Source organism: Notamacropus eugenii, chromosome 1 (assembly GCF_028372415.1).
Source record: "Notamacropus eugenii isolate mMacEug1 chromosome 1, mMacEug1.pri_v2, whole genome shotgun sequence".
Taxonomy (NCBI): Eukaryota; Metazoa; Chordata; class Mammalia; order Diprotodontia; family Macropodidae; genus Notamacropus; species Notamacropus eugenii.
In genome coordinates this window covers 140,414,470-140,439,123 of record NC_092872.1, presented here as the reverse complement: position 1 = coordinate 140,439,123, position 24,654 = coordinate 140,414,470, and the positions used below count along the sequence as shown (strand labels likewise).

Here is a 24,654-nt window from a genome sequence, read left to right as displayed (position 1 = left end):
CAACTGATTGTGTATGTGCTTTTAAGAACATTTTATTACTAAAGAGTGTTTTTACCTTTTAGATGCCTGATTATAGTTCTCTTAAATAATGTTCACACATCAGATTTTATAAAGCAAGTTTTTTATCATCATCACAATCATGTTTTGTTAGAGAAGGAGGGAGTAAGCACTGACATAGCACCTGTGGTGTGCCAGGCTTTGTGCTTTGCTGTTTTACAAACATTTTGTTTTATCATGACAGTTTTGCAAAGTAGGTGCTGTTAGTATCCTCATTTTTACAGTTGAGGAAACGGAGGCAAAATTTTCGCTTAGGACCACATAGATAGTAAGTATATGAAGCTGGATTTGAACTCGGGTCTTCCTGACACTCTCTCCACTCTGCCACCGTTTGTTTCTGAGTACCTTGATATATACCTGAAATTGAACTAGACACTATGGAAGATGAGTACAGAAGATGTAGTGTGGACACTCCTCAGCTTAACACACTGTATGTGCAGAATGGTGGAGAGGAGGCCATTCCTGGAGTCAGGAAGACCTGATGGAGCAGCTTCACTGAAAGTCTCATCCCAAGCAGCTCTCTAAAACTGGAGGATAGAGACGACTCGCCATGCACGAATGGGAGAGAGTGTCTACAAACTGAAGAAATCACAGACTCGGAGGCAAAAAAAGCAGGAAGAAATCTTTTGTCCAGCACCGGTCACACATGAGGCGCTGTGCTGTATGCACTGTGGATATAAAGTTGGAAAACAGTAGTCTGCCCTCAGCGCTGTCTGCTGCAGAGATCTGTCAGGTGTACAGATACGTGTGAGACAAGGAGGAGTGTGAGAGGGGAAAGGGAAAATGAAGACACCGTGTGTTCTGGGAAAATTGGAGCGAGCTTGAGGTTCAGATCAGGGTGGAGGAGGCAACTAAGGAAGAAAGGAAAGAGTCTGCACAGCTCCTGAGAAGGGAGTGCGTGGCAGCTGTGGCAGAACAGCCTGTAGGAGGCCAACGAGTAGCACTGCTTTGATGGCAAAATGCATGCTAGGCCTGTGCAACAGAATTTTGGGAAGGTTTTTCTGTAATCTTTTAATTTGCACTTCATTCATTTACAAGGGGTTTGGACTAAAATTTATCTTTTCACCACATATGGGGAAAGAGGTTTTTTTTAACAAAGAAAATATAGTATAAACAATGCTTGGGCAGGTTTTCTTTTTTAATATAAACTTTTCAAGAAATTTATTATGTAGACATTATCCCCTATGTAACCATAGGTTAGCACTGCTTGGTTTGGTGGTTTTACTGACAAATCGTTCTCATCTCTTCATTAAATAATACTTTGTCTAGTAAAAAAAAAATTGCTCTTTTAAAAATTGACTCTGCCCAAGTCAGCAAGTGTTATTGTACTTTTGGATTTGATCTAATTGTTCTTGATTTAAGATGTGCAAACAGCTACTGCCTTCATATATATCAAAATGCTAAAACTTCAGGAAGGGCAACAATGAATTCCAATGTATTTATTGGATAATGCTATATTATAATAAAATTAAGTTCTTTTAATTCAACAGCATGCAGTTATGTCCACAGCACTCGTTAATATTTGTTGACTCATTAAAGAATAAATGTATTGCCCTAGTGTGCTTCAAATCTTCTTCCTTCATTCAGTTGTTTTACCATTTTAAAAAAGTGCAGTAATTTTCTTAAAAATAGTAACGTGAATAGTAACCTCACAGAAGTGATGAGACTTTTACATCCATTTTTTCACATTTAACCTTCCTGACCTCCTGCCTCATCATTCTTAATGGCAGGAAGAGTATAGAGTGTAGTGGGCAAGGCCTTGCTTTTGGATACAGAGACCCTGGGTTTGAATCCAACCAGGATTCACTTCACTTCCCTGCCTCCTGGGGGATGAGGTTGTACTAGATGCCCAAGATCCCTTCTAACTCTAAATCTGCCAAGGATTTTCATAGTGTTAGTGAGAGTCAGTTTTTTTCCCCAGGAGATTTATTTCAATAATTTAAGGATCTCTGACTTGGGCATTGTGGCCACCTCCTGCACAAATGCAGGTGAATGTTTGGGTGACTTAGTAGATGATTTTTGAGAATTCCTGCGACGGAGTCATTAACCACCCAGAGGCCAGCCTGGAGACAAGCCTCTCTAAGCTCAGCTTCTGGGCTGGCCCTTGGATGGCAGATCTCTCTGGCTATCACTGTCACCTGCCTGGTGTTTTAACCCTTTTCCAGAATCTGTATGTCACTGGCATAGCCTTTACAAACCCAGGGTCACCTCCATGCTACAGTGGAGCTTTGAAGTAGGACTTTAGCACGGAGGAGAGTCAGAAACATACAGAGATTATATTTTAAATACATCAACACTTAAACACTGAATAAAAATGGAATACTGTGGAAATAGTACAGAGACCTTAGCTTTGTAGTGAAAAAAATTCTTGAAAGTGTTCAGTGGAAATCAAGTAGAGTCTCAGGGGATAGCATGTAGATTTATCTGGCTGGATGTTATTTAGACGGTTGGGTATAGGGATTTCCCCAGAATCTATTCATACCCAACTTTGGTTACCTTTTGGCTTATTTTACAGAGGTTTCTTATTTCCTTTGTAAAATATTACATGTTAGTAACTAGCGCCACCACTTTACAAATAAGGAAACTAAGATTCGGAAAGGATAAGCCACTTCCAAGGTCATATGTCTAATAAGTGATAAAAGTAGAACTTGAAGCCAGGTTTTCTGAGTTAGAGCAGTGGTCTTTTCACTAGATCAAGTTCTTATCAACCATTAAAAAAAGGTGAAGATAGTGGCTTTTCCCCTTTCCCCTCCCATCTCAGTAATAAATAAGGTTTTCTTGGCATATCAAAAAGATTTTTATTTTAAATTTTAATATTTTACTTCTGATGAATAGGGACTCTGTGATTTAAAATGTATGTCTTTTATAATTCTATATAAAATGAAAGTTAATTTAGAATGTAAACTACAAGCCTAGGAATTTATTTAGAATTAGTTATTTCTTATGCAAGAAACAAAGAGAACCACTGCTTAAATGATGTAGTTAGGTACAGCTTTCCTCACCACTTGCAGCTATTGTAGTTTTCTAGAATCCTTATTTTTTTCTAAGGAGAAATTAAGATAACATGATCCTAAGTAAGAAAAAGCTAAATTGCTTCATCAATGCCAGTCTCAAGTGAGAGGCAAGTAATAAATGTAATTTTTCTCACTTATATTGAAAATCTCTAGTCACTTTTTAGGACAGATAGGTGGCTCAGTGGGCCTGGAGTCAGAAAGAACTGAGTTCAAATCTAGCCTTAGATGCTTACTTGCTGTGTGACCCTGGGCAAGTCACTTAACCTTGTTTGCCTCAGTTTCCTCATCTATAAAATGATTAGAGAAAGAAATGGCAAACTATTCTGGGATCTCTACCAAGGAAATCCTAGATAGGGTCACAGAGAGTCAGACATGACTGAACAGTCACTTCTTGGTTTTATTTATAATTTTTGTTTTTATTGATGTCTTTTGACAGTTTATTTCAAATATACTCCTTTTCTCCCATTACTCAGTGAGTATCCTTTATAATAAAAGCAGTTTAGCAAACTGACCAGTAAATTAAATCTGACTGTGAACAATGTTCTACACCCATAGTCCCCCACTTCTGCAAAGAAATGGGAAGGGGGGGGAGGAAAAAAGCATTTAGTAAATGCCTGCTAATGTGTCAGGCAGTGTGCTGAATGCTTTACAAATATTATCCGGTGTAATCCTCGTAACCCTGAGAAGTAATGTTATCCCCAAGATACTGATGAGGAGACAGACAGGTTCAGTTTCCCGGGATCTTACAACCCAGTGTCCGAGGTTGGGTTGAACTGTGTCCACGGCACCACCGACCTGCCTTCGAGTTTTCTCCTCTTTTTCAAGGCTGACCTTGGTAATATAATTGCATAGCATTGTTTTGCGGTCCTGTCCTTCCTTCATCCTTCTCAGTACACGTCTTCCTACCTCACCTCTCTGAATTCCTCATACTGTTCCTTGCAGCACAGCGATATTCTCTGTATCTGTGTGCCAAAATCCATTCCCTAGGCGATGGACGTGCGTTGGGTTTTTTTTTCCAGTTCTTTGCTACCACAAAAAGTGCTGCTGGGAGTGTTTTAGTATATAATAATTTCTCTTTCTTCCTTTGACCTCTGTTGTGTATATATATTTTAGCAGTGGGATTCCTCAGTTAAAAGTATGGATGTAGTTATTTTTAAAAGCATAATTTAAAATTGTTTTCTATGATAGTATTCGTTTTTATATTGAACATATTTCAGATTATTCTGATCTGCTCATTCCTAATTGCTACTAAATTAAATAATGTTTATTTAACAGATGCATATTGAAGCTGCTAAGATGCTGTCTTTCACTGAAGAGGAATTTATGAAGGCACTTGAATGGGGAAATAAATAAATTTAATATACCTCAAATACTTGCCCCCCAAATCCTCCCTACACGAAAATTCTGTGTTCCTAATAAAGTGGAAGTATTTGACTTTATTTGTGAGTTTGAATATTAAAATATTTTCAGTAATCTAGTGGATTTTATGGGAGGACTATGTAAAAGCTACATAATTCATATGCAAAAAAATGATAGTTTCTGATACATAGAGAATTCTAAAATTCCCTTAGAATTTCTTAGTTATTTGATTATTTGATACAAAATTTCATAGCACAGAAAAGATTTATCACTACACAAAATATCTTTTAAGGATTGTGTTACTGCTCAGGGGTGCAGAGATATTATAAGCACATTAGCTCAGTGATACTTTCAGTTCTTGAAGGTACTAGTGATAGTTTTATTTCAATATCTTGATTTTTAAGTTACAGTAATTACAAAGGAGTTACAAGAAAGTTACAACTTCAAGCTAGTCCATCTGCAAATTGCAGTATTTATATGCATTTCTAACTTACTTAAACATCTCAGTAAGAATACAAATTTCTTATTTTTGTGTAATGGGGAGAACTTCTCAGTCTAGTGAGTGCTACTAGCTAACTTGATGAGATTATAGAGCAGAGGCCTTTGTCAGGAGGGAGGAGCATCTTCCAAGGAGCCAGACTTGAACCATTGCCCCTTAGTGAAAGGACACAGCAGAATTCCACTGATTGGTCCCCAGTGACTGGGACTGCTTCTTGATGGTTGCTTAAGGTTCAGGAGAATACTTTTTTCACAGGAATTACCTTTCTTGTGGTCTCTTAAGAGTGAATGTAGACTAGTTCACCCCTAAATCCCCTTTTCATGCAATTTCTCTCCTTGGACTTTCAGACCAGAATATAGTGGAGGAGGGGATTTCTAATGCCCTCTCCTTCCCACCCCCCAGCAGGGTCAGCTCATAGCAGAAAAACATGGCAGAGCAATCTAGAGAAAGTAGATTACCTGAGAAGCAACAGGTTTGACAGTTTTATACATAGCCTCAAGTTTAGAATGAATGAGTTGAGTGACAAGTACCCAGGGAAATATTTTCATGCTGGTACCTTTTTCAGTAAAGAGGCCCATGGGCCAACAGGAGCATCCTGCAGGCTGGAGGGCAAAGGCACGCCGTAAGGGGCAATGAGATCCGGACCTGGACAATATTCTGTCAGTCAGCATGCTTTAAGTTGCTTGGATGGGGCAGGTTTGAGGTGAATGGGGTAAATTTGTTTACTGTAAAGCCTGTCATCTAGGGGGGTATGATTTCATCTATTTGAGTGTTTGACATTTTTCTAGTAATTTATTTTTGTTTCATGTTTTCTTGTGTCTGTACCTAGGACTCCTTTGCTTCACATACATTTTCTGTGTTGGGTGAAATGAAAGTTTTTAAAACCCTAGGAGACACATATTGTACGCTGAATATCTTGGTGTGAGGGACTTACGGAGCTCTAAATGAAGCTTTTTTAAGAGGATTTTCTGGTGATTGATTCTGGCGTAGCGTCAGAAACAAAAGACCGTGAAGCCTCCGAGGTTGGGCACCCCCACAGGGAACACAGTTCATGTGAGCCCAGAGCCTTTGGGGCCCCTGCACTACAGGGGGAATTTATATATTTAACAACTCCTCCAGAATCGCAGGTTGTCTAGGGAACATCTAAGGCAATCATGAACTCAAAGAACTCCAGTTTGAAACACATCACCCAGCAAGACAGCCTTTAAACCAAATCAGTCACAAACATTGATTATTGGTTAATTGGTTAAGGACAACACCAAGCAAGAAATATAATAGGTTCAAGAATGAAGGAGGTGAGATAGAAAGCAAATTCATAGATTTCTTTAAAAAATAATAAAACCCAGGATATGTGAGATACCATCCCCCAAACCATAATACATAAACTCTCCAGTAATACATCTATCAAGACACTCGAGACAAATACAAGTATAAAACACTTTAAAAAACAACGGAATATAAAGGCTAGAATTTTAATTGATCATGGTTGGACTGTAATAATATAACTGATGAAACTACCTAAGTCAATTTGCAAAATTTAGATGTATGTCGGTCTACTAAGGGTGTACTTTGTAGAGTCAAACAAAATAATAAAATTCACTTTGAGAAAAGGTACAGAATTGGAAGGGGAAAATGCAAATAAAGGGAAACAGTGCATGCCAAAACCTCAAACTATTATTACAAATCAGTAATCATAAAAATGATTTACTACTGGTTAAAAAACAAAAACCTAGGCCCATGGAACACGAGCTAAGGATAAGAAACAATCTTAGCCCCATGTCTGATAATCACAAAAGCATAAACTACTTGGAAGAAAGCCTGAAGTTCTGGAAAAATTGGAAAGCAGTTTTGAACAAAAGAGGTTTAGAGGAGCACACTATATACTCCACCTAATATATTCCAAATGGGTGTGTAACCTAAATATGAAAGGTCATATCTGTAAAAAAAACTGGAAGGATCTTCATTTGGTTATAACCGTGTCTGAAGGAGAAGTCAACCAAATACGGGTAGAGGACACTGTAAAAGATAAGACAATTGTGGTTATATGTGTAAGGGTAAAGCTCTATCCCCTACCCCAGCTCATCACAGAAGATCCAAATATGTTTACTGAATTAATCAAAAGGGTAGGCTAGGTATAAACATGTCCTGAATTTGAGGGAATTAAAGTGCTTACATTGCTGTATGAAAACAGATGGTGCCACACAGGAAACATCTTGTGACTGTCAAAGAGAATTAAAGATGCTCCTCATCCAATTTACAAAGACTTCAAGTCCAGTGGTAATCCAGTCAAGTGGTGGAGGACGTTGGGCCCAGAGGTACCTTAAAGAGGCAGTTCATTTGTCCTATACCAGAGGGCCCCAAGAGAGTGGGAGAGTGAGCCCAGGAGGGAGTGTTACATGCCATCTCCCTCACCCCACAATCACCACCATGGACTGTTATTGGAAAGAGGCCAAACCAGTAAGAGACAACGTATTCAATGTGGCACAGACACACACATACTGAGTACAGACATGGACAAACACAGACACGGATGGATACAGAAAGATAGCCACCTAAGAAAGGAAATAGCTACATAGGAGTACTCGACCCCTTGTGGTAGAGAGAATGCTAGCCATGGACTCTATAGAGGCACCAAACTTTGGAGCCCAGCTGAGCTACACCAATGCGGAACTTCATGAGAGTTACCCAAAGGAAATAAAGCCCTTCTATTAACAAGGAGCTGAATTTATCCCTTGTGGTCACATGTGTTCCCTACATTTGTGCTACACTTGTATGTCAAGAGTGAGCCCTTATTCAGAGATATTTTTTGGGTAAAAGATTTTAGGGAGATATTTTGTACCAACTGTTTTTACTAGACCACCGTAGTAAAAAATATTTTTCCTAAAAGTTAATTTAGGTTACTGGCTCTTAAGAAATGGAAAGTGCACCATTTGAAGGTTCCTGTGTAACAGTGCTAGAAACCACAGCCCCTCAGTGTTAGCCCGAGAACCTTCTTCTGGAGCACACTGTTTCTTTTTTAAAATTTTTCTATTTCTTTTTAGTTTTCAACATTCACTTTTATGAGATTTTGAGTTCCAAAATTTTCCCCCTCGCTCCCTCCTTCCTCCCCAAGACTGTATGCAATCTGATATAGGCTACACATGTACAATCATATTAAACATATTTCCACCTTAGTCATGTTGTGAAAGAAGAATAAGAACAAAAGGGGAAAACCATGAGAAAGAAGAAGAAAAAACAACAAAAAAACAACAGTCTGCTTCGCTCTGCATTCAGACTCCATAGCTTTTTCTGAGTGTGGATAGCATTTTCCATCATGAGTCGTTTGAAATTGTCTTAGGTCCTTGGATTGCTGAGAAGAGATAAGTCCAGTGGTGGAGAACCGCTGCTGCGGCCTTGAGGCCACAGGTTTCCCACCCCTGGCTAATTCTGTCCAAGCTGGTCATTGCACAATGTTGTGTCACTGTGTGCAGTCTTCACTTCCCTCATCATCAGTTCATGTAAGTCTTTCCAGGTTTTTCTTAAATCTGCCTCCTCATCATTTCTCGTGGCACAATAGTATTCCATTATATTCATATGCCACAACTTGTTCAGCCATTCCCCAACTTATGGGTATCCCCTCCATTTCCAATTCTTTGCCACCATAAAAATTTTTGTGCATGTGGGTCCTTTTCCCTTTTTTAATGATCTCTTTGGGATACAGACCCAGAAGTGATATTGTTGGATCAAAGGGTGTGCTCAGTTTTGTAGTCCTATGGGCATAGTTCCAAACTGCTCTCCAGAATGGTTGGATCAGTTCACAGTTCCACCAACAATATATTAATGTTACAATTTTCCTGCATCTTCTCCATTTATTATTTTCCTTTTTGGTCATATTTGCCAATCTGATAGGTGTGAGGTGGCACCTCAGACTTGTTTTAATTTGCATTTCTCTAATCAATAGTGACTTAGAGCATTTTTTCATGTGTCTATAAATAGCTTTAATTTCTTCCTTTGAAAACTGTAGGACACAGTTTCCAGCAGACCTGGAGGAGGAGCTGAGCTGAGCTGAGCTCCAGAGAAGTTGCTATACATAAAATTTTAAAACTTGCAAAAATAAAATGAGTGCAGCCAGGACAGGAAAGAAATCCTTCACAGCTGAGGGGGGCAGGGAGTCTTTGCATCAAATACCAAAAAATTCTGATAAAAGTTCTGATATCCAAGGTATTTAGGAAATTAATACAAATATATGACCAAGGACCAATAGATAAGTGGTCAAAGGACAGGAATAAATGCGTGAATGAACACTTGCGCTAAGCAGTGGGCATATAAATATAAGCAAAACAGTCCCTGCCCTCAAGGAACTTATGTTCTTAATAGGAGGACACCACACATATAGGTGAGTGGTGACCAAGGAAGAGTGTTTTGGTCAGGTAAGTCATAGGGATAGTGACGTGTCCTTTCCAGGGGTGGCTGATGGAAAGGAAGAGGGGAGAGGAAAGAGATGTGGTAGGAAGCATGCTGGTTGTAGGTAGAGCACTGGGAGCAGCTACATGTCTACACACTGCAGAAGAAAGTCATGCTCACTACCTGAAATCACTGCTTGTACAGATGCTTACAGTAGCTTCTCATGAGTCAATTGGGAGTAAATGGAAGCCCTTGCAGGTGTCTGAACCATTCTGTGTAGCTAATATTAAACAATATTGAGTCTGGAAGGTAAAAGACATTTCATTCTTAGTAACAGAAATATAAAAGGTTGGAATACTTGGTCATACAGACCCCTCATGATATGGCCAGTAAAGAAGGTATACAGTATATGGCAACTGACAATAGATTATCAGGAGAATAAAGATGTTATGTGCATGACTATAATCCTGACCTTGTCCTTATGAAGGACCAGGAGTCATAGGCCCTGGGCATCAGAGGTTAGCTAGATGAAATGACTATAAACTCCCTGATACAATCAGTCGCTTTCCTCTTTTGAAAACCAGTTGCTTGCCTGTTTGGGAACCTTGGTTGCTACTGAGTGTATGACCCAGAGTCCAGAGTTGCTTAATATAAGTTGGGTGATGAAGGTGGTTCCTTAATGGGTGTGTGTGTGTGTTCGTCCTTCGTTGCCAAAGAAGACTATGCCATCAGGGAAATAATGACATGACTTGCACCTGACTTTGTTTTGAGTGAGGGAGGGCTGTGCAGGTCACCAGCCTCATTTTCCTCCAGAGCCATCTGAATCCAGTGACCAGATATTCATCAGGATGACTGGAGATGACCCAGGATGAGGCAACTGGGGTTAAGTGACTTGCCCAAGGTCACACAGCTAGTGAGTGTCAAGTGTCTGAGGTGAGATTTGAACTCAGGTCCTCCTGACTCCTGCACTGGTGCTCTATCCACTGCACTACCTAGCTGCCCTAATGGGTAAGGCACCAGAGGTTTCCATCCTTAAGTATAAATGGTACCTCAATCAGGCCCCAGAGGTGTTAAGTGTGCTTCATGAGCTGGTTGTGATACAATGCTTTGCCTTTTAGTCCAATGTGCCCTAGTCTTCAAAAACTTCGCCTTAGAGGAATGTTGCTTTGTTTCTAGTCAATAGTAGTAGCCAGAATTGGCAACCTGCAGGCATAGAATCACCTCCATAACTAACATGAGGCATCACATAAGGTTCCTTTGTATAGTAACATAATGATCAGGTATAGACAAGCAAGATGGTAACCTGATCCTGAGCTGAAATGTTTTAACATTTCATTTTTGGTTCACACTTGTATCAATCCACAGGAAAACATCAAAATTTTAATTAATATGCTTCTTAATGTAATTATTGTAAGTAAATATTTTATGAAAAACATTCTACTGAATTGCTAGAATAAATTCTGCCTAAGTCAGACAAATGACAGTTTTCACTTTATTTTGGAGAGAAGACTTTTAAGAAAATAAAAGCATTTTGTCAACGTATTGTTTGTCATGAACATGTATTCCCTTCTCTCTCCCATGAATATTGACCGTATCTTAGTTGAAATAGTTGATTCCTTTTTAGAGATCACTTGTAAATTTTGTGCAGTTTCCAAGTGTTTTGTTATTAAATGAAAATAAAAGTCTTAAGAGTAAAATGAGATGTTCAATATAATCCTTCTTTCAGTAATTTATTGACAAAGAAGACAAAACTGTCTCCAGTCTCTTACAGACTGGATGTATGGGAATTGTCAGACACTATAATGGTTTTAAAAAGTCCAAATGTTTGAAGGATTCTTACCAAGACAATGTGTATCAAAACTGATACAGAAGTCAGGCTGACATCTAGTGGTGATATGAAGTAATCCAACTCGATGCCATTAGCAGTCTCCTAATGGAGAGTCTCTTTTCAGATAGGCTTTCCTAAAGGCGTCACCAAGCATATCAACATCTTGCTCATGTTGAATTACTCCCTAAAAGAAAAACATTTTAGGTAATTTTGGATACCAGAATATTTCACTCAGTGAAATTTATGCATACCTTGTGGCAAAGAGAATACAGGTCGGAGACAAACTGACTTTCAGAACTAGAAATCCCATGGAGATCATTTAGCACAAATCCTTCATTTGATAGCTGAAGTCCAAAGAGGCAGGTTAAGTGGCCTGTCCCAGGTATGTCCACTATCAAAGCAGTCTACTCAGCAACATTATGAATTTAGGAAATTAATCAATCAAGAAATGGACATCTGAAGAGAGTTTACAGTGAATCACCTAATTTAACAATACAAATGAGGAACTGTCAAGTCAGGGCTCTCGTAATAAGGAGCTAGCCCCTTCTCTTTCGCCCTCCCCTCTCCTCCCTCTACTACCACACCCTATTCTTATCTAGTTCTACCTATATAGTAGTGGGATCTTTGTATCCTTCCTCATTCCCCCAAAATGCTGAGTGTTGACATGAGGCAATTTGAACCTTGAAAGCTTCAAGGATTCTGGTTCTCCTTTCCTCAGTTATTTGAGCAATCATGGAAAATACTACAAAAGGGCATTTATGGGACTATAGGAAAGGTTCAGAATTAGGGAGAGCAGAAGTGCCTGGTTCCTCTTCCTTGGCTTTCTACAGGTTTCTCTACTGTGTGCTGATTTCCCCCTCCTGTCAACATCGTGCCATTTATGATGTGCCCTCATGGTTCTCCAATCCCATTAATACAGGACCCCTATCACTTATTCTGATGAGCCCTGATTCTCCTCAGGTTCATATCAACCTCATGTGACACTCTTCTAATCCCACTCTACTTTGCCTTTTGAAAATTCTTTAAAAACAAAACAAAAGCCCCCCCATCCTTGGACTTTTCCTTCTTCCAGTCTGGAGGCCACTCTCCCATTTGGAGTCAGAAAGAGGGATTTGCATGCTTCTTGCTCCCTTGAAAACCTGGTAACCCATTTAAACCACTCTATTCCTCTCTTTATGGCTGTCAGTGGTGAACCCTATGTTACTCTTCCAGATTCTTCAGTGACTTTAGTACTTGGTTTACTATTTTCACCTCTGCCTCATTCCCTGCTGTTTGGGAGACTTGGATATTCTTGGTCACCCCTCATCACACAATTCCTCCACCTCCTCCTCCACTCCTGTGGCTTAACCACACACAAACAATTACACCTTGGAAGTCTCACTACCTCACAAATTGTACAAATCGATCCCTCCAAGATCCTGACCAAAATGTTCTTCTCTACCCACGACTTCCTACCCTTCTGCTCCTCCAACACCTCTCACTCATGAGAAACCTGCTCATCATGCTGAGCATGACCTTCAGTTCCTCAGACCCCTCCTCATTATTCCAGTTTTACCCTTGCTTAGTTTTAACTGTCTTTACACATGTGGCTAAGATTTTGGCTGGTTGCAGGGGATGAGACCATGGGGAATGGTGGTTGGAAAGTGACAGTGACGTAGAAAAGGCATTATCAATAAAACTTTTCTTAACTGAAAGACTGATTTGGGAGCCACCACCCAAAGTCCTTACCTGCTTCACACCTTTCACCATTTTCCACCTGCTCGTTAACTCTAAACTCTTGGTAACCTTCACCATCTAGGTCATGGATTCTCATTTCTAGGCCGCTGAGGAGCAACAGAATTAAACTAGGTAGCACAGGGCAGCTAGGTAGTGCAGTGGATAGGATTCTAGGATTGGGTCAACTGTGTGACCTGGGACAAGTCACTTAACTCTGTCTGCCTAAAGTTTGCTTATTTGTAAAATGGACTGGAAAAGGAAATGGCAAACCACTCACTGGAGTTTACCTTTGTCAATCAAACCCCAGATGGGGTCATGAAGAGTCAGACTGAACAACAACAGATTTCACACAAACTGATTTTGTATCGGCAGTGCTTTTATTCTACTCTTATAAATTCCCTCTTTCACTGCCCATAAAAATTTCTTCATCCTTCTCCAAAGGCCCAGCAGTCCCTCACATCTACTGCAGACAACTGCCTCCAACTTGACTGAGAAGATAAGGTCCATCCAAAGGAGCTCTCTCTCAGCTGCCTTTTCCCACCTCAAACTTCTCCCTGCCCCTCCCCCAGACTCTCATCCCAGAGCACTGCTATTGTCTCACTCAAAGTCAATCCCCCTCCTCTTCCCTGGCTTGCTGCCATCTGCTTTAAAAAAACAAACGCTCAGGTCTCCCTAACCCTGAAAAAACCCCAAATGAATGGAATTTTTTCTTTAAGTTTCTTCCTTCATTCCAGCTCTTCCTTCTCTATGGTCTCCTTCATAGTTACTCTTCTTGGAAAGGCAGTTTGCCTGCTCCCTCTCCACCCACTCTCTCCTCAGCTCTCTGTAAGCTAACTTCTGTATCTACCAGTCTATTGAAACTGTCATCTTGAAGCTTACCGGTGCCGCATTCAAAGGCCTTTTTCTCCTCTTTTACTCCTGGGCCTCGCTCTAGCATTTGATACTAAAAGTCATTCTTCCCTTCTGTCTGATCATTCTCACTGCCCCCCTTTCCAGTGACACCACTGGTTCACTTCTTAGCCATCTGTTCCCCAGCGTCCATTCTCAGCCTTCTTTTCTCTCCTCTCTCCACAAAGTGACCTCAGTTTCTCCCTCGGCTTCCATCATAAACTCTCCACAGATGACTGTCTGATCCCCAACTTCTTTTTTAATTCTTTTGTCGTTGTTTCACAGTGTTCACCATTTTGTGACCCCATTTGGGGATTCCTTGTCCAAGATACTGGAGTGGTTTGCTGTTTCCTTCTCCAGCTTATTTTATCGAACAGGAAACTGAGGCAAAAACAGTGACTTGCCTGAAGTCACACAGCTAGTAAGTGTCTGAGGCTGGGCACTACCTTGCTGCCCCAAACTCTAAATTGGTATTGTATCTATGGTGTGTGTGATACGCCTGAATGACTCACTAACACCTCAAATGTCTAAAATCAGGCTTATACTTTTTCCTTTTAAATGTGTTCTCCTTTCTCACTTTGCTTTCTCTCAGTGATACATACTACCATTCACCCAATCTTTATGTTCAAAACTCTGGTGTTAGCTTTGACACTTTCCATTCTCTCTCAGTTATCTGGGTTTGTTGGTTTCACCTCTATGACATCTCTCACATCCAAATCCTCCTCCCCATTCCCACTGCCACCCCAGTATAGAACTTCATATTACCTTTAGACTAGTAGGTCTTATCTCTCTCCACTCCATCCCAATCCATTTTAATAACTCTGCCACACCTGGTCTTCACTGTCTATAAATCTAGTGATAGCACTCCTGTGCTCGATAAACTTTCTTATCTTTTCAATCTTACATTGAAAGACTTCTCTCCTCTAGCCAAAATGCATTTTCCTGCCTCCGTCTTTTATTCATGCCATTTCCTATGGTTAGAATGCCCACGCTGCCTCCCCCCACCAACCTCAGCCTGCTGAATTACTGTCCATCTCTCAAAGCTCAGATCACATGCCACTTCCTTTTTGAAACCATCTCTAATTCCTCTAGTGGGTAATGACTTTTTCCTTTGGGGTTCACACAGCATTCTCTGTCTGCACCCTTCTTAACACTAATTAGATAACTTAACTGTGTATGTTTCCCTCTTGTTAGACATTATAACAGTGTATATTCTAGGCTAGACTGTAAGTGCCATATCAGCAAGAACCAACTTAAACTTTGTGTTTTTCCTGGATCCTAGCATAGTGGTCTGTGAACAGTAAGGAAAATTGAATTGAATTATTCCAGCCATTACCAATTTCTTAAACTCCCATGTTACTTAGTTTTTTTAATATAATTTATCACTTACTCATATGTTTAGCTATAATGTGAGCTAACTGTTCAATGTACTTTAATCACTTTTTTCTCAATTAGATGGTTAAACTTCTTTAAAAGCAAGGGCCATACTTCTGTATCTCTCACAGTAGCAAACATAGTGCTGAGCATATTACATGAGGACTGTAAGCATTTGCTAAATAATCTTAAAAATTATGAGTAGTACAATGAGTTTTAATTTTTAAAAAGTAATTTTATGTACTTATAGTATAGTATATTATAATGTAATTCACTTTCTGTATGGTTTATGAAAATCCATTTCATTGCTTTATAGTCACAATATGTGTGTGTGTGTGTGTGTGTGTGTGTGTGTGTGTACATAGACATAAAGAGTCTTTAAACTCTACTTCAAACTTTAAAACAACTTAAAAAAAATTAAGGTATGTTGGCCCTCAGCTATAACATAACTCACTAGAGCTCATCTTTTTTTCATAAGACAGGTCTATTTCACAGTCAGTCTGGATGTTTATTATTAGAAGTACCAGAAGGACATATAACACAATTCTCTGGCTCATACAGACTTGTAATACGTGCCTCAAGTGCAGTTTAATTATAGATGCAATCTGCTGAAAGAGACGTATGACTATAAACCACACAGTTTTGGAGCTAGAGGTCATTTACGCTCTAATCCTCTCATTTTAGAAATAAGTCAACCAAGGTCTAGAGTGGCCAGAGTATGGACTCGTTCCATGCTGGGATCTAGTATGAATTACCTGGTCTCCTAACTCCAAGGTCAGTGGTAGTTTTCTGATCCCACTCTGCCTCCAAAATGACATACTAATTTATCTTTAATTTCACTTACTTTGGGAAGATAGCCCAGTAGATTTGCAGCATGCTCTCTGAGAAGTTTTTGTCGTTCTTCTTCAATAACTGCATTGACATCTCCTTCTCTTTGTTGCTCTAACCTCATTTCTTCAAGTTCACGTTCCTGGAAATGCAACCAGTTTTTGTTATTCTCTCCAAGGTAAAATTTTTTTTAATGTATCTATATTTTTTGTTTACATCATCATTTCTAAGTCTCTCTTTCTCTCTACCCCCACCCCGTAAACTATCCCTTATAACAAAGAATATTTAAAAAGGCAGTCAGTTCAGCAAAACTGATGAGCGCACCCACCAAGTGTGGCAGCAGGCTCTACTCTCGGAGTTGGCCTCCACCTCTGCAAAGAAAGGAGGGCAGCTTGACCGTTACAAATCACACAGCCTTAAGGTTGTCTGGTTCTTTTCACACACTTGCAGTAGTTTCTGTGTATCTTATTTTCATGGCTCTACTTACTTCCCTTTCATCAGTTCATGTGTTTCTTCTTGCTTCTCTGAATCTTCACAATCACTGTTCCTTACAGCATGATATTCATTCATCATAGTTATAGACCATGATTTGTTTACCAGTTCTTCAATTGATATGCATCTACTTAGTCTCCAGCTCTTTGCTATCACATTTTTTGTGTTGCTATGAATATTTTGGTGCATATGAACTTTCTATCTTTAACTTTTTTGACTAATATGTCCAGAAGTGAGATTTCTGGGTCAAATGATAAGTACATTTTAATCACTTTTAGAAACATAATGCCAACCTGCATTCCAGAATGGAAAGTACTGACATGCTGTTTCACTAATGGTGTGCCTGATTTTCAAGTCCTTTTCAAAACTGAACTTACACCTTTTGTCATATTTGCCAGCTTGCTGGGTATAAGATGCAAGCTGAGAGTTGTGGATGCCTATGTTTCTTGTTGCCAGTGATAATTAGCAATATTTCATATTATTCTAAGTAATTTGCAATTCTTCTTTTGTGAACTGCTTATAGGCTTTGACTACTTATATATTGTAGAATGACTCTTAATTCTATATATGTGCATTATTTTCCTACATATCATAGATATCACACCATTATTAGAGATATTTGATGCAAAGGTTTTATTGTCCCAAATGACAGCTCCCCTGCTTATCTGAGCTTCACTAACTTTATTCATGCAAAAGCTTTTCAATTTAATGCAATCAAAATAATCTATTTTGACTTTCAAGATCACGTCTATCCCTGGTTTGGTTAAGAACTTTTTCCCCAAGCAATAATTATGAAAGAGATCCAATTCTGTTTTCTTCTAAATTTTTTAAGGTACGACCTTTAATATTCAGATCACTTGCTCATTTTGTGCTTGTAATGGTACATGTGATGGAAAATGCTGGTCTAAATCAAACTTCTGTCAGATTTCTTTCCAGTTTTCCTGGTAGTTCCTGTCAACTAAGAGGTGTGTCCTCAAGAAATTGATGTCATTAAGTTTGTTTTTTATTCTTTCTCTTTTAATTTGTTCCACTGGCCTACTTTCCCTTTTTAACCAATGTCAAAGAGCTTTTGTAATTTGAAGTTTGCAAGTGTTATTCCTCTCTCATTCCCACTCCTCTCTCCAATTATTTCCCTTGCAGTGCTAGAATTTTGTTTTTTCAAATAAATGTTATTATTTTCTCTAGCTTTTAAAATATCCACTTTTATAGTGTGTTATAGCAATAAAATGATAAATTAATTTATCTAGAATGGGCATTTTAAATGTCAATGTGGTCTAACCATGAACAATTATAACTGTATTTATATGAAACTTCAATGTATTTTGATAGGTTGACTTCCACATATTTTATGCCATTTTGTAACTATTTTGAATGGAACTCCCTTTTCTATTAGCTCTCCTACATTTTTAATTGCTATATAAAAATGTTTCAAAATTCATTTTATATCCTGCTACTTACCTGAAGGTATTGTTTCAATTAATTTATTTGCTGGTTTTCTGAGGTTTTAATTTTGCTACCTCTAAACCTATGTTTATGCTGTTAGTTTCTTTCCCTTTGTCTTAGAAATGCTAACATTTCTAAAGCTCATATCAAATAGCAGTAAAGAAAGAGAAAGCTGTGCTTTATTTTTTATTTATTAGGAAGGTTTCTAGTGTTTCTAATTGCCAACAATGCTAGCTTTTAGTTTTAGATGTATGTTTTTTATCATATTAAAATTTAAAGTTAATTTTCACAAACTATATTAAAGAATATTTTTCAAACAAAGACTTTGACTTTGGAACAAATGTAGACATTTAGATAATTAGATTTGTAAAATGTGTTTATGTTCATATGTCATAATGTAAACTATCTTTAGCCTTTAAAATGAATAAGAATAGTAGCTGCATATTTTCCAAGATTATGAATCCAACCACTTGCATGTTCTAAACCCTAATTTATTCAGGTTCAGTACTCTTCCTACTTTTAGAAGGCCTTAAGGAGGCCAACACAATGCAAAACTTGAAATTTAAGGACAAAGCAATAAAGAATTCTATTGGAGGGAAGCAGAAAAAAAATGCTACTAGGCTTCTAAAACGAATTAATAGCTACAACTGGGAAGTGAATTTAGTTGTAAGTTTAAAGTGAAAAGGGAGATATTTGGGGTGGCTTTTTCTCCCTTTCTCTCTTCACCCAAAAAGCACATCTCTGCTATGGGGTGGGGTACACAGTTCCCTAAATTCCCCACATAAGAGTAAATGAGGATCTGGTCAGAAAATGCCAGTCAGTACTTTTGTTAAAGATACTACTATTCTTCTGGACAACTAGTCTAAAATACCAATGAAATACCAATGGCTTCCTCCAATTCTCCCTTCTCTTTCACCACTCCTATCAAATCACCTCTTCTTCCCCATAACCTTACTTTCATCATGTTCATCTCCTTCTCAAAAATCTCCAATGGGGAGGGGGGGTCAAACTCACATTAAACTTCCATTCAAGGACCTCCACAATTTGGTTACTCTCTAACCTTAACTACCATTTTTCCATAATATAAACATAGGTCACCTGACCAATTAATGAGCTAGCAAGTCATGACTAAGTCCATAAGGTTTAAAGGTAGAAGAGTTCTTTGTTATCATTTAGTCTGATCATCTCACTTGACAGATGAGACAACACAGGCCTAGGTAGGCTAAGTGACTTGCCTAAGATAACAGAGGTAGCCAGGATTCGAACCCAGGTTTTATGACTTTAAATCTATTCCTTTTTGATTACACCATGCTGCCTCCGAGCCTCTAGCTCCAGCCAAATAAGGCTCCAAAGACAACAAGCTCAAGTCCACCCCTGAATCTTTGCTCATGCTCTTGTATCCTTGTCCCTGCCCTCCAATCATCTAAATCCTAACCACCAAAGTTACTTCGTACTCCATGAAAAGTTCCCAAGCCCATCTGCTCACTCGTATCTTTCTCTTATTTGAATTCAGATAGTACCCATCCTACCACTAATTTTAGTACTTAGGCATACACATTTTATTTTATATTTTAGTTTTACAGTTTATGTGTTGGCCTGTTCTATTCAATAAGATCACAAGCTCCTTGAGGACAAAAAAAGGGCCATGTCTTTTACTTTGTTAGTACCACCCACATCTCACCCTGACCTTTCCAGAGAATTCTGAGTGATTTGCTGGATAAATATTGGTTGAAGAAAAAGCATCAGAAAGGCACCAGCCAAGTAACATTCTCTATGGAGTCCATCTGCCTGTATGAGCACAGTTTCTTAAAGAAGAATAACTGGAGCCCAAAGTCCTAGGATGGGACCATGTTCAGCAGATAAGCTCTGAAACAATGAAAAGGCAACATGTCCACTCTAATAATCTATAATAATTGCTGCATCCCTTTCTTGGAGAAATTTCAGATCCTATTTGGATCCCTCCCCCCAGATTTAATTAAAAAGTCAAAGAATTTTAGGGCTAGAGAGTAATTCACTGGCTATCTAGTACCAATTATAATTCACTTAGAATCCTTTCTACAACATCCCCAGTCTTACCCACTTCCCTACATTTAAGCTCATGTGCTCTTTATCTTGTATAGCCTTGTGAGAGTTTACTCTAGTTTATTACCATCAGTCTGGCATTTCATTGTCCCAAAGGGCTAAGTGTCACTTAAAAGCCTAAGATGCTTAATCTGCACATCCTTTTAAAAAGGTTATCAAAATGCTCAATTATACCAGTCCCAGAACTGAGCCCCAGGTCCTATCCTGTCTTTATATAGATAAGTAAATATTTAACCCTGTGTCTGCTTTCTATCATAATCCTTTTCTTGATCCAAGAATAAATATTCTTCCTGAATCCATGCCAATATTACTTTAAAAATACTGTTTTTTTCTTTTCATTTCTGTTTTGTTTTATCCACATTAGGAGTACAAAGGTTGGTAGGGTGCTCTTGATGTAGGTTAAAATAAAATAAATGGAGGGTTGGGCAATTTTGTGCCAAGGTTAGGACTGTTCCACCAAACCATCTACCAAACCTCCCATTTCCCTGGATACCATATAAACCTTCATAATAAAAAGTACAGGAAAGGGAAGGTTGAGCTAAAAAGATAGCAGTGTGGTTTGAATGAGATAATAATATAAATATTATAGGGAATGGTGGTAGCCTATTATACTACTCTGAAATCACTTTTTCTTTCTCTCTTAATCTGTGGGACTATGTATCATCTAAATGTATAAGAAGTAATGCAGAGATAACCTCCTCTTCCCTTATTCAATACTGATGACAGAATACTGAAACCACGAAGAACAGAATGCCTACTTTTTCCACGACAAGCTGCTGGTGACGTTCTTGAATAAGCTTTTCTGCGGCTCTCCTGTATTCCAGCTGCTTCATCTTTTGCTGATGAGCATTCATTGCTTCAATGCGATCGTCCTCAGCACACTTGGCCAGCATGCTCTGTCTGAACTTTTCTTCTTCTTCCCGAGTAGCCTGAAGAACCAACTCTTTGAAAGCCATTTGTTCTGCAAAATTTCTTTGTAGCTCTTCACGCTTTTTGATTTTGTTTTCGATTTCGTCCTAAAAGAACACAGTAAGAATCACATTAAAAGCTTAATTCCACAACTTTAAAAAAAAATCTGACTTGTACATGGAAGTTTTCAGCTCAGTATGTAACAGCAAACTGCAATCAAACACTTTGGGAAACCATGGCTGTTTAATGCATAGCACTGGGCCGTCTGAGGGGACTTAAAGGTTTTCCTTAATTTCCTTGGTATAATTTAAAAATTCTAATTTTGTTTATTTGCCCTGAGGCTACGAAGGGCAGCATTCTAGAGAACTAACATATAAATAACATTAGTTTCATATAAATGTCAAGTACCTCCACAGTCTTCCCCTACTCTATCCAACCTTTCTTTCTCTCTGCACCTGAACATGAACCATTTGCTAACAATAACAGTAATGATAATTCTAACACCAATCATAGCCAGCATTTATATAACACTTTAAAGTACAAACCTGGGAAGTTAGTGCTATTACTACTCCTGTTCTGCAGACAAGGTACAGTGAGGGTAAGAAGCTTGCCCAGGGTAACGCAGTGTCTGAGACTGCCTCTGAGCTCAGGTCTTCCTGACCTCAGGTCCAGCATCCACTTCAGGTCTTTGTAATGGTCTCAAACACGGAATGTTCAATTCCTACCTAACACCTTCTCACAAGTTGTCTTCTGCTGCCTGCAATATTCCTTTCACTTCTTTACCTAATCACATGTTGCTTATCCTTCATGTCTCTTTCAAATGCTAATCTCTCTATGACTCCTTTTCCCATAACTCAAGCCCACACTACTGAGCTTTCTTTCCCTCTTCTGAAATAATCTATGTCACTGATTTGTGGATTTATGCCTATGCTGCTTTGTTCTGTTATTTAACCATTTCATGTATGACTGTCTTCTCTGTCCACATAAACTGTAAATACAGTGTCCATAGTCTCTATATTTTTTTGGATGCTAGAAATCGCTCAATAAATCTTTGTGGAATTTACAGTGGAAATAATCTGGGATTCTGTACTGAAAAGTGCCATTCCTCAACACTTAATCCTAGATGTGTAACTTTATGTTCTGATAGCAGCCTGTCTTGAACTAAAAATAAGGAGATTTCTGATAAAATAAGAATCAGATTTTTTTTCCAGTTTCCATAAGGTTTCATGGCAGTGCTCCAGCAAGCAGCCCCAGTAGTTGGGAGAGTACAAGTCAGAGCCTGGGGAACCTAAGTTTGAGTTCTGGCTCCACAATTCATTCTCTGTGTGACTTTGGGCAATAAATCAATCAAAAAGAATTCATTAAGTACTTAAGAAGTTCCAGGAACCACGCTAAACACCAAGGCACATATACAAAAATGAAACAGTTATTGTCCTCAAGGAGGAGTTCGAATGTGGGAGACAACATGTACGTATGTATAGGTATGAATGCATGCATGCACAATGAATATACGCACAATGCATACATGCATGTGTTTGCATGTATGTATATATACATTTGCATGTATATATAAATACATGTATATATATGGGGGGGCAACATTTACAGGTTTGGGGAGGGAAGATACCAGTAGCTGAGAGTATTAGGAAAGGCTTCATGTAGAACGTAATAGTTAAACTGAAGTTAGAAAGAAAAAAATAATTACAAGAGATAGAGTCAGGGAGGAAGAACACTGAAGGCATGGAGAACAGCCAGTGCAAAGAGGACTAGAGACAGAGTACCGAGTGTGAGCAAGAGCGAGGAAGCCAGCATGGCTGGACCACAGAGCACACAATCTAATGGTAAGAATGGAGTTAAGTTGTAAGGAGCTTTCAATCACTGACAAGAGTTTCTATGTGGCCCTAGAAGTGGTAGGGAACCACGGGAGTTATCGGGGTGCAGGGGCAAATGACCACACTCACACTTGAGGCAAGTCTTTTTGGTAGCTTTGTGAAGAATGGAGTGGGCCAGCAGGAAGACTAAGTAGGAGGCGACTTCATTAGATCAAGAAAGAAGTGATGAAGGTCGGTACTGGGGCGCGGCTGTGTGTGTTGTGGGGATGTAGAAGACAAGATTTGGCAAATGAGTGGATCCCTGAGGTGAGGGATGACACCGAGGCTGCAAGGCTAGGTGACTGGATAATGGCACTAGGACAAGAACAGAGCAGTTCAGAAGAGTGGGGAGGTATATGAGTTCTCTCATGAACATGTCCAGTTCAGGAGATACACTATGAGGAAGGAGCTAATGTCACAGTGGAGCTCAGGAAAGAGACTCTACCTACATAAACAGGCAACTCACAATCTTCTAGGCCTCAATTTCCTCATTAGTAAAGTGGAGATAAAGTAAGTAGCAGTACCTGTTACAGGGTTAATGTAACATTTGTAATTCTACATCACCGTATAAATATAAATCTTGGGATTATCATTGAAGAGCACTTAAGATGAAAAATTTAATATGCTTTTTAGAAATGCCTGGTACTGAGCAGAGCAGTTCCTTCAATATGAAGGTACTAAAAATGCAGAGAGCTGGTTGTAATCACCATATCTTTATATATAAATGATTATGAATTTCCTATTGAAATAGATATTCTAAAACTCCATACTGAGCAAGAGAAAGCAAAACATAAAATCTAGAACAAGGATACCAATCTCTTTTAACTTACATGATAACGCTGGTGCAATATGGAAGCCTACGCCTGTCCATGTCACCATGTGTATGTTCATGAACAGGATAATGGTAATTATATATGCAGAGAAGGAATACTGACATTTTGGTGAAAAGAGTATTATATGGGTAAAATTAAGACAGATTAGGAAAGAAGCTATCTGTGCTTTTCCATTACTTTTGTTTTTTTAATATTTTAACAATGAAGTTGTAACTAATTTTGTTGGCTAGTCACAAAGTGTGAGATTCTTATAAAAACTGCACAGCTGTTCCTTCCTGGATCTGGACCAGATACCAGAGTAATTATCCATTTCTTGCTACAAGACGGAATTCTCAGACACTTAACTCTATTTAAAGTAACTTTGCTCAGAGGAATCTAGTTGTGAACTTAGTCACAGCCCCTTGGGTTAGGTGTTCTTGGTTACTCTTGGCTGGCGTATCCCAGGGACATGCTACTTCTCAACCAAGTATTTCTTAACAGTGTAGTATTACAAGGCAAGCCTACAGGAGTGGAAAAACATAGGATCTGGAGTCAAAAGACCTGCGTTTACATCTCAGTTCTGCTATTCAATCATTTTGTGACCCTGAACAAATCACTTAAACTATTCCACAGTTTCTTCATTTGTGAAATGAGATGACTGGACAAGTTCATCTCTAAAGTTTCTTTAGAAAACCTTTATGGAATCATCAATTGAGCAAATACATAGAATTTGCCCAAATTTCTTTTAAGAAGGACTCAAGGAGTATCCTCTTTTTCCAACAGTTTTCTATTCTCAGTTTTCTGTTGTTACGCACTAAATATGAAGGCAAAATAACATTACATGAAGTAGGCCAAGCTTCAGGAAATTTCCTATTCTCAAGGACTCTGATTCTGCTCTCTTGGCAGCTAGGGAATGAAGTAGACAAGAGTGCTGTATCTGGAGTCAGGAGGACCTGAGTTCAAATTTGACCTCATATACTTACCACCTGCATGACCTTAGGCAAGTCACTTAGTTTCCTCAATTATAGATATAATAATAGCACCTCACCAAGTTAAGTGAGGATCAAATGAATAAAACACTTAGCAAGGTGTCTGACAC

General features: G+C 38.8%; 2 protein-coding genes across 3 annotated transcripts in view; one reads left to right on the top strand and one right to left on the bottom strand.

Moving 5' to 3' along the window:
• TEX9 (testis expressed 9) overlaps positions 1-4,510 on the top strand; it is a 54,295-nt gene extending 49,785 nt beyond the window's left edge. For both annotated transcript variants that reach the window (XM_072615810.1, XM_072615818.1), the window contains one exon: positions 4,347-4,510. In XM_072615810.1, coding sequence (XP_072471911.1) covers positions 4,347-4,424 — 78 coding nt within the window. In that variant the 3' untranslated portion in view covers positions 4,425-4,510. The remainder of the gene's footprint in view (positions 1-4,346) is intronic.
• A 6,499-nt stretch (positions 4,511-11,009) lies between these two features.
• Positions 11,010-24,654, bottom strand: part of MNS1 (meiosis specific nuclear structural 1) — a 33,663-nt gene continuing 20,018 nt past the window's right edge. Inside the window, exons 8-10 of the mRNA XM_072615796.1 lie at positions 20,722-20,979; positions 15,963-16,088; positions 11,010-11,324 (exon numbers count right to left, since the gene is read on the bottom strand). Of these exons, the coding sequence (XP_072471897.1) occupies positions 11,232-11,324; positions 15,963-16,088; positions 20,722-20,979 (477 nt within the window). The 3' untranslated portion in view covers positions 11,010-11,231. The remainder of the gene's footprint in view (positions 11,325-15,962; positions 16,089-20,721; positions 20,980-24,654) is intronic.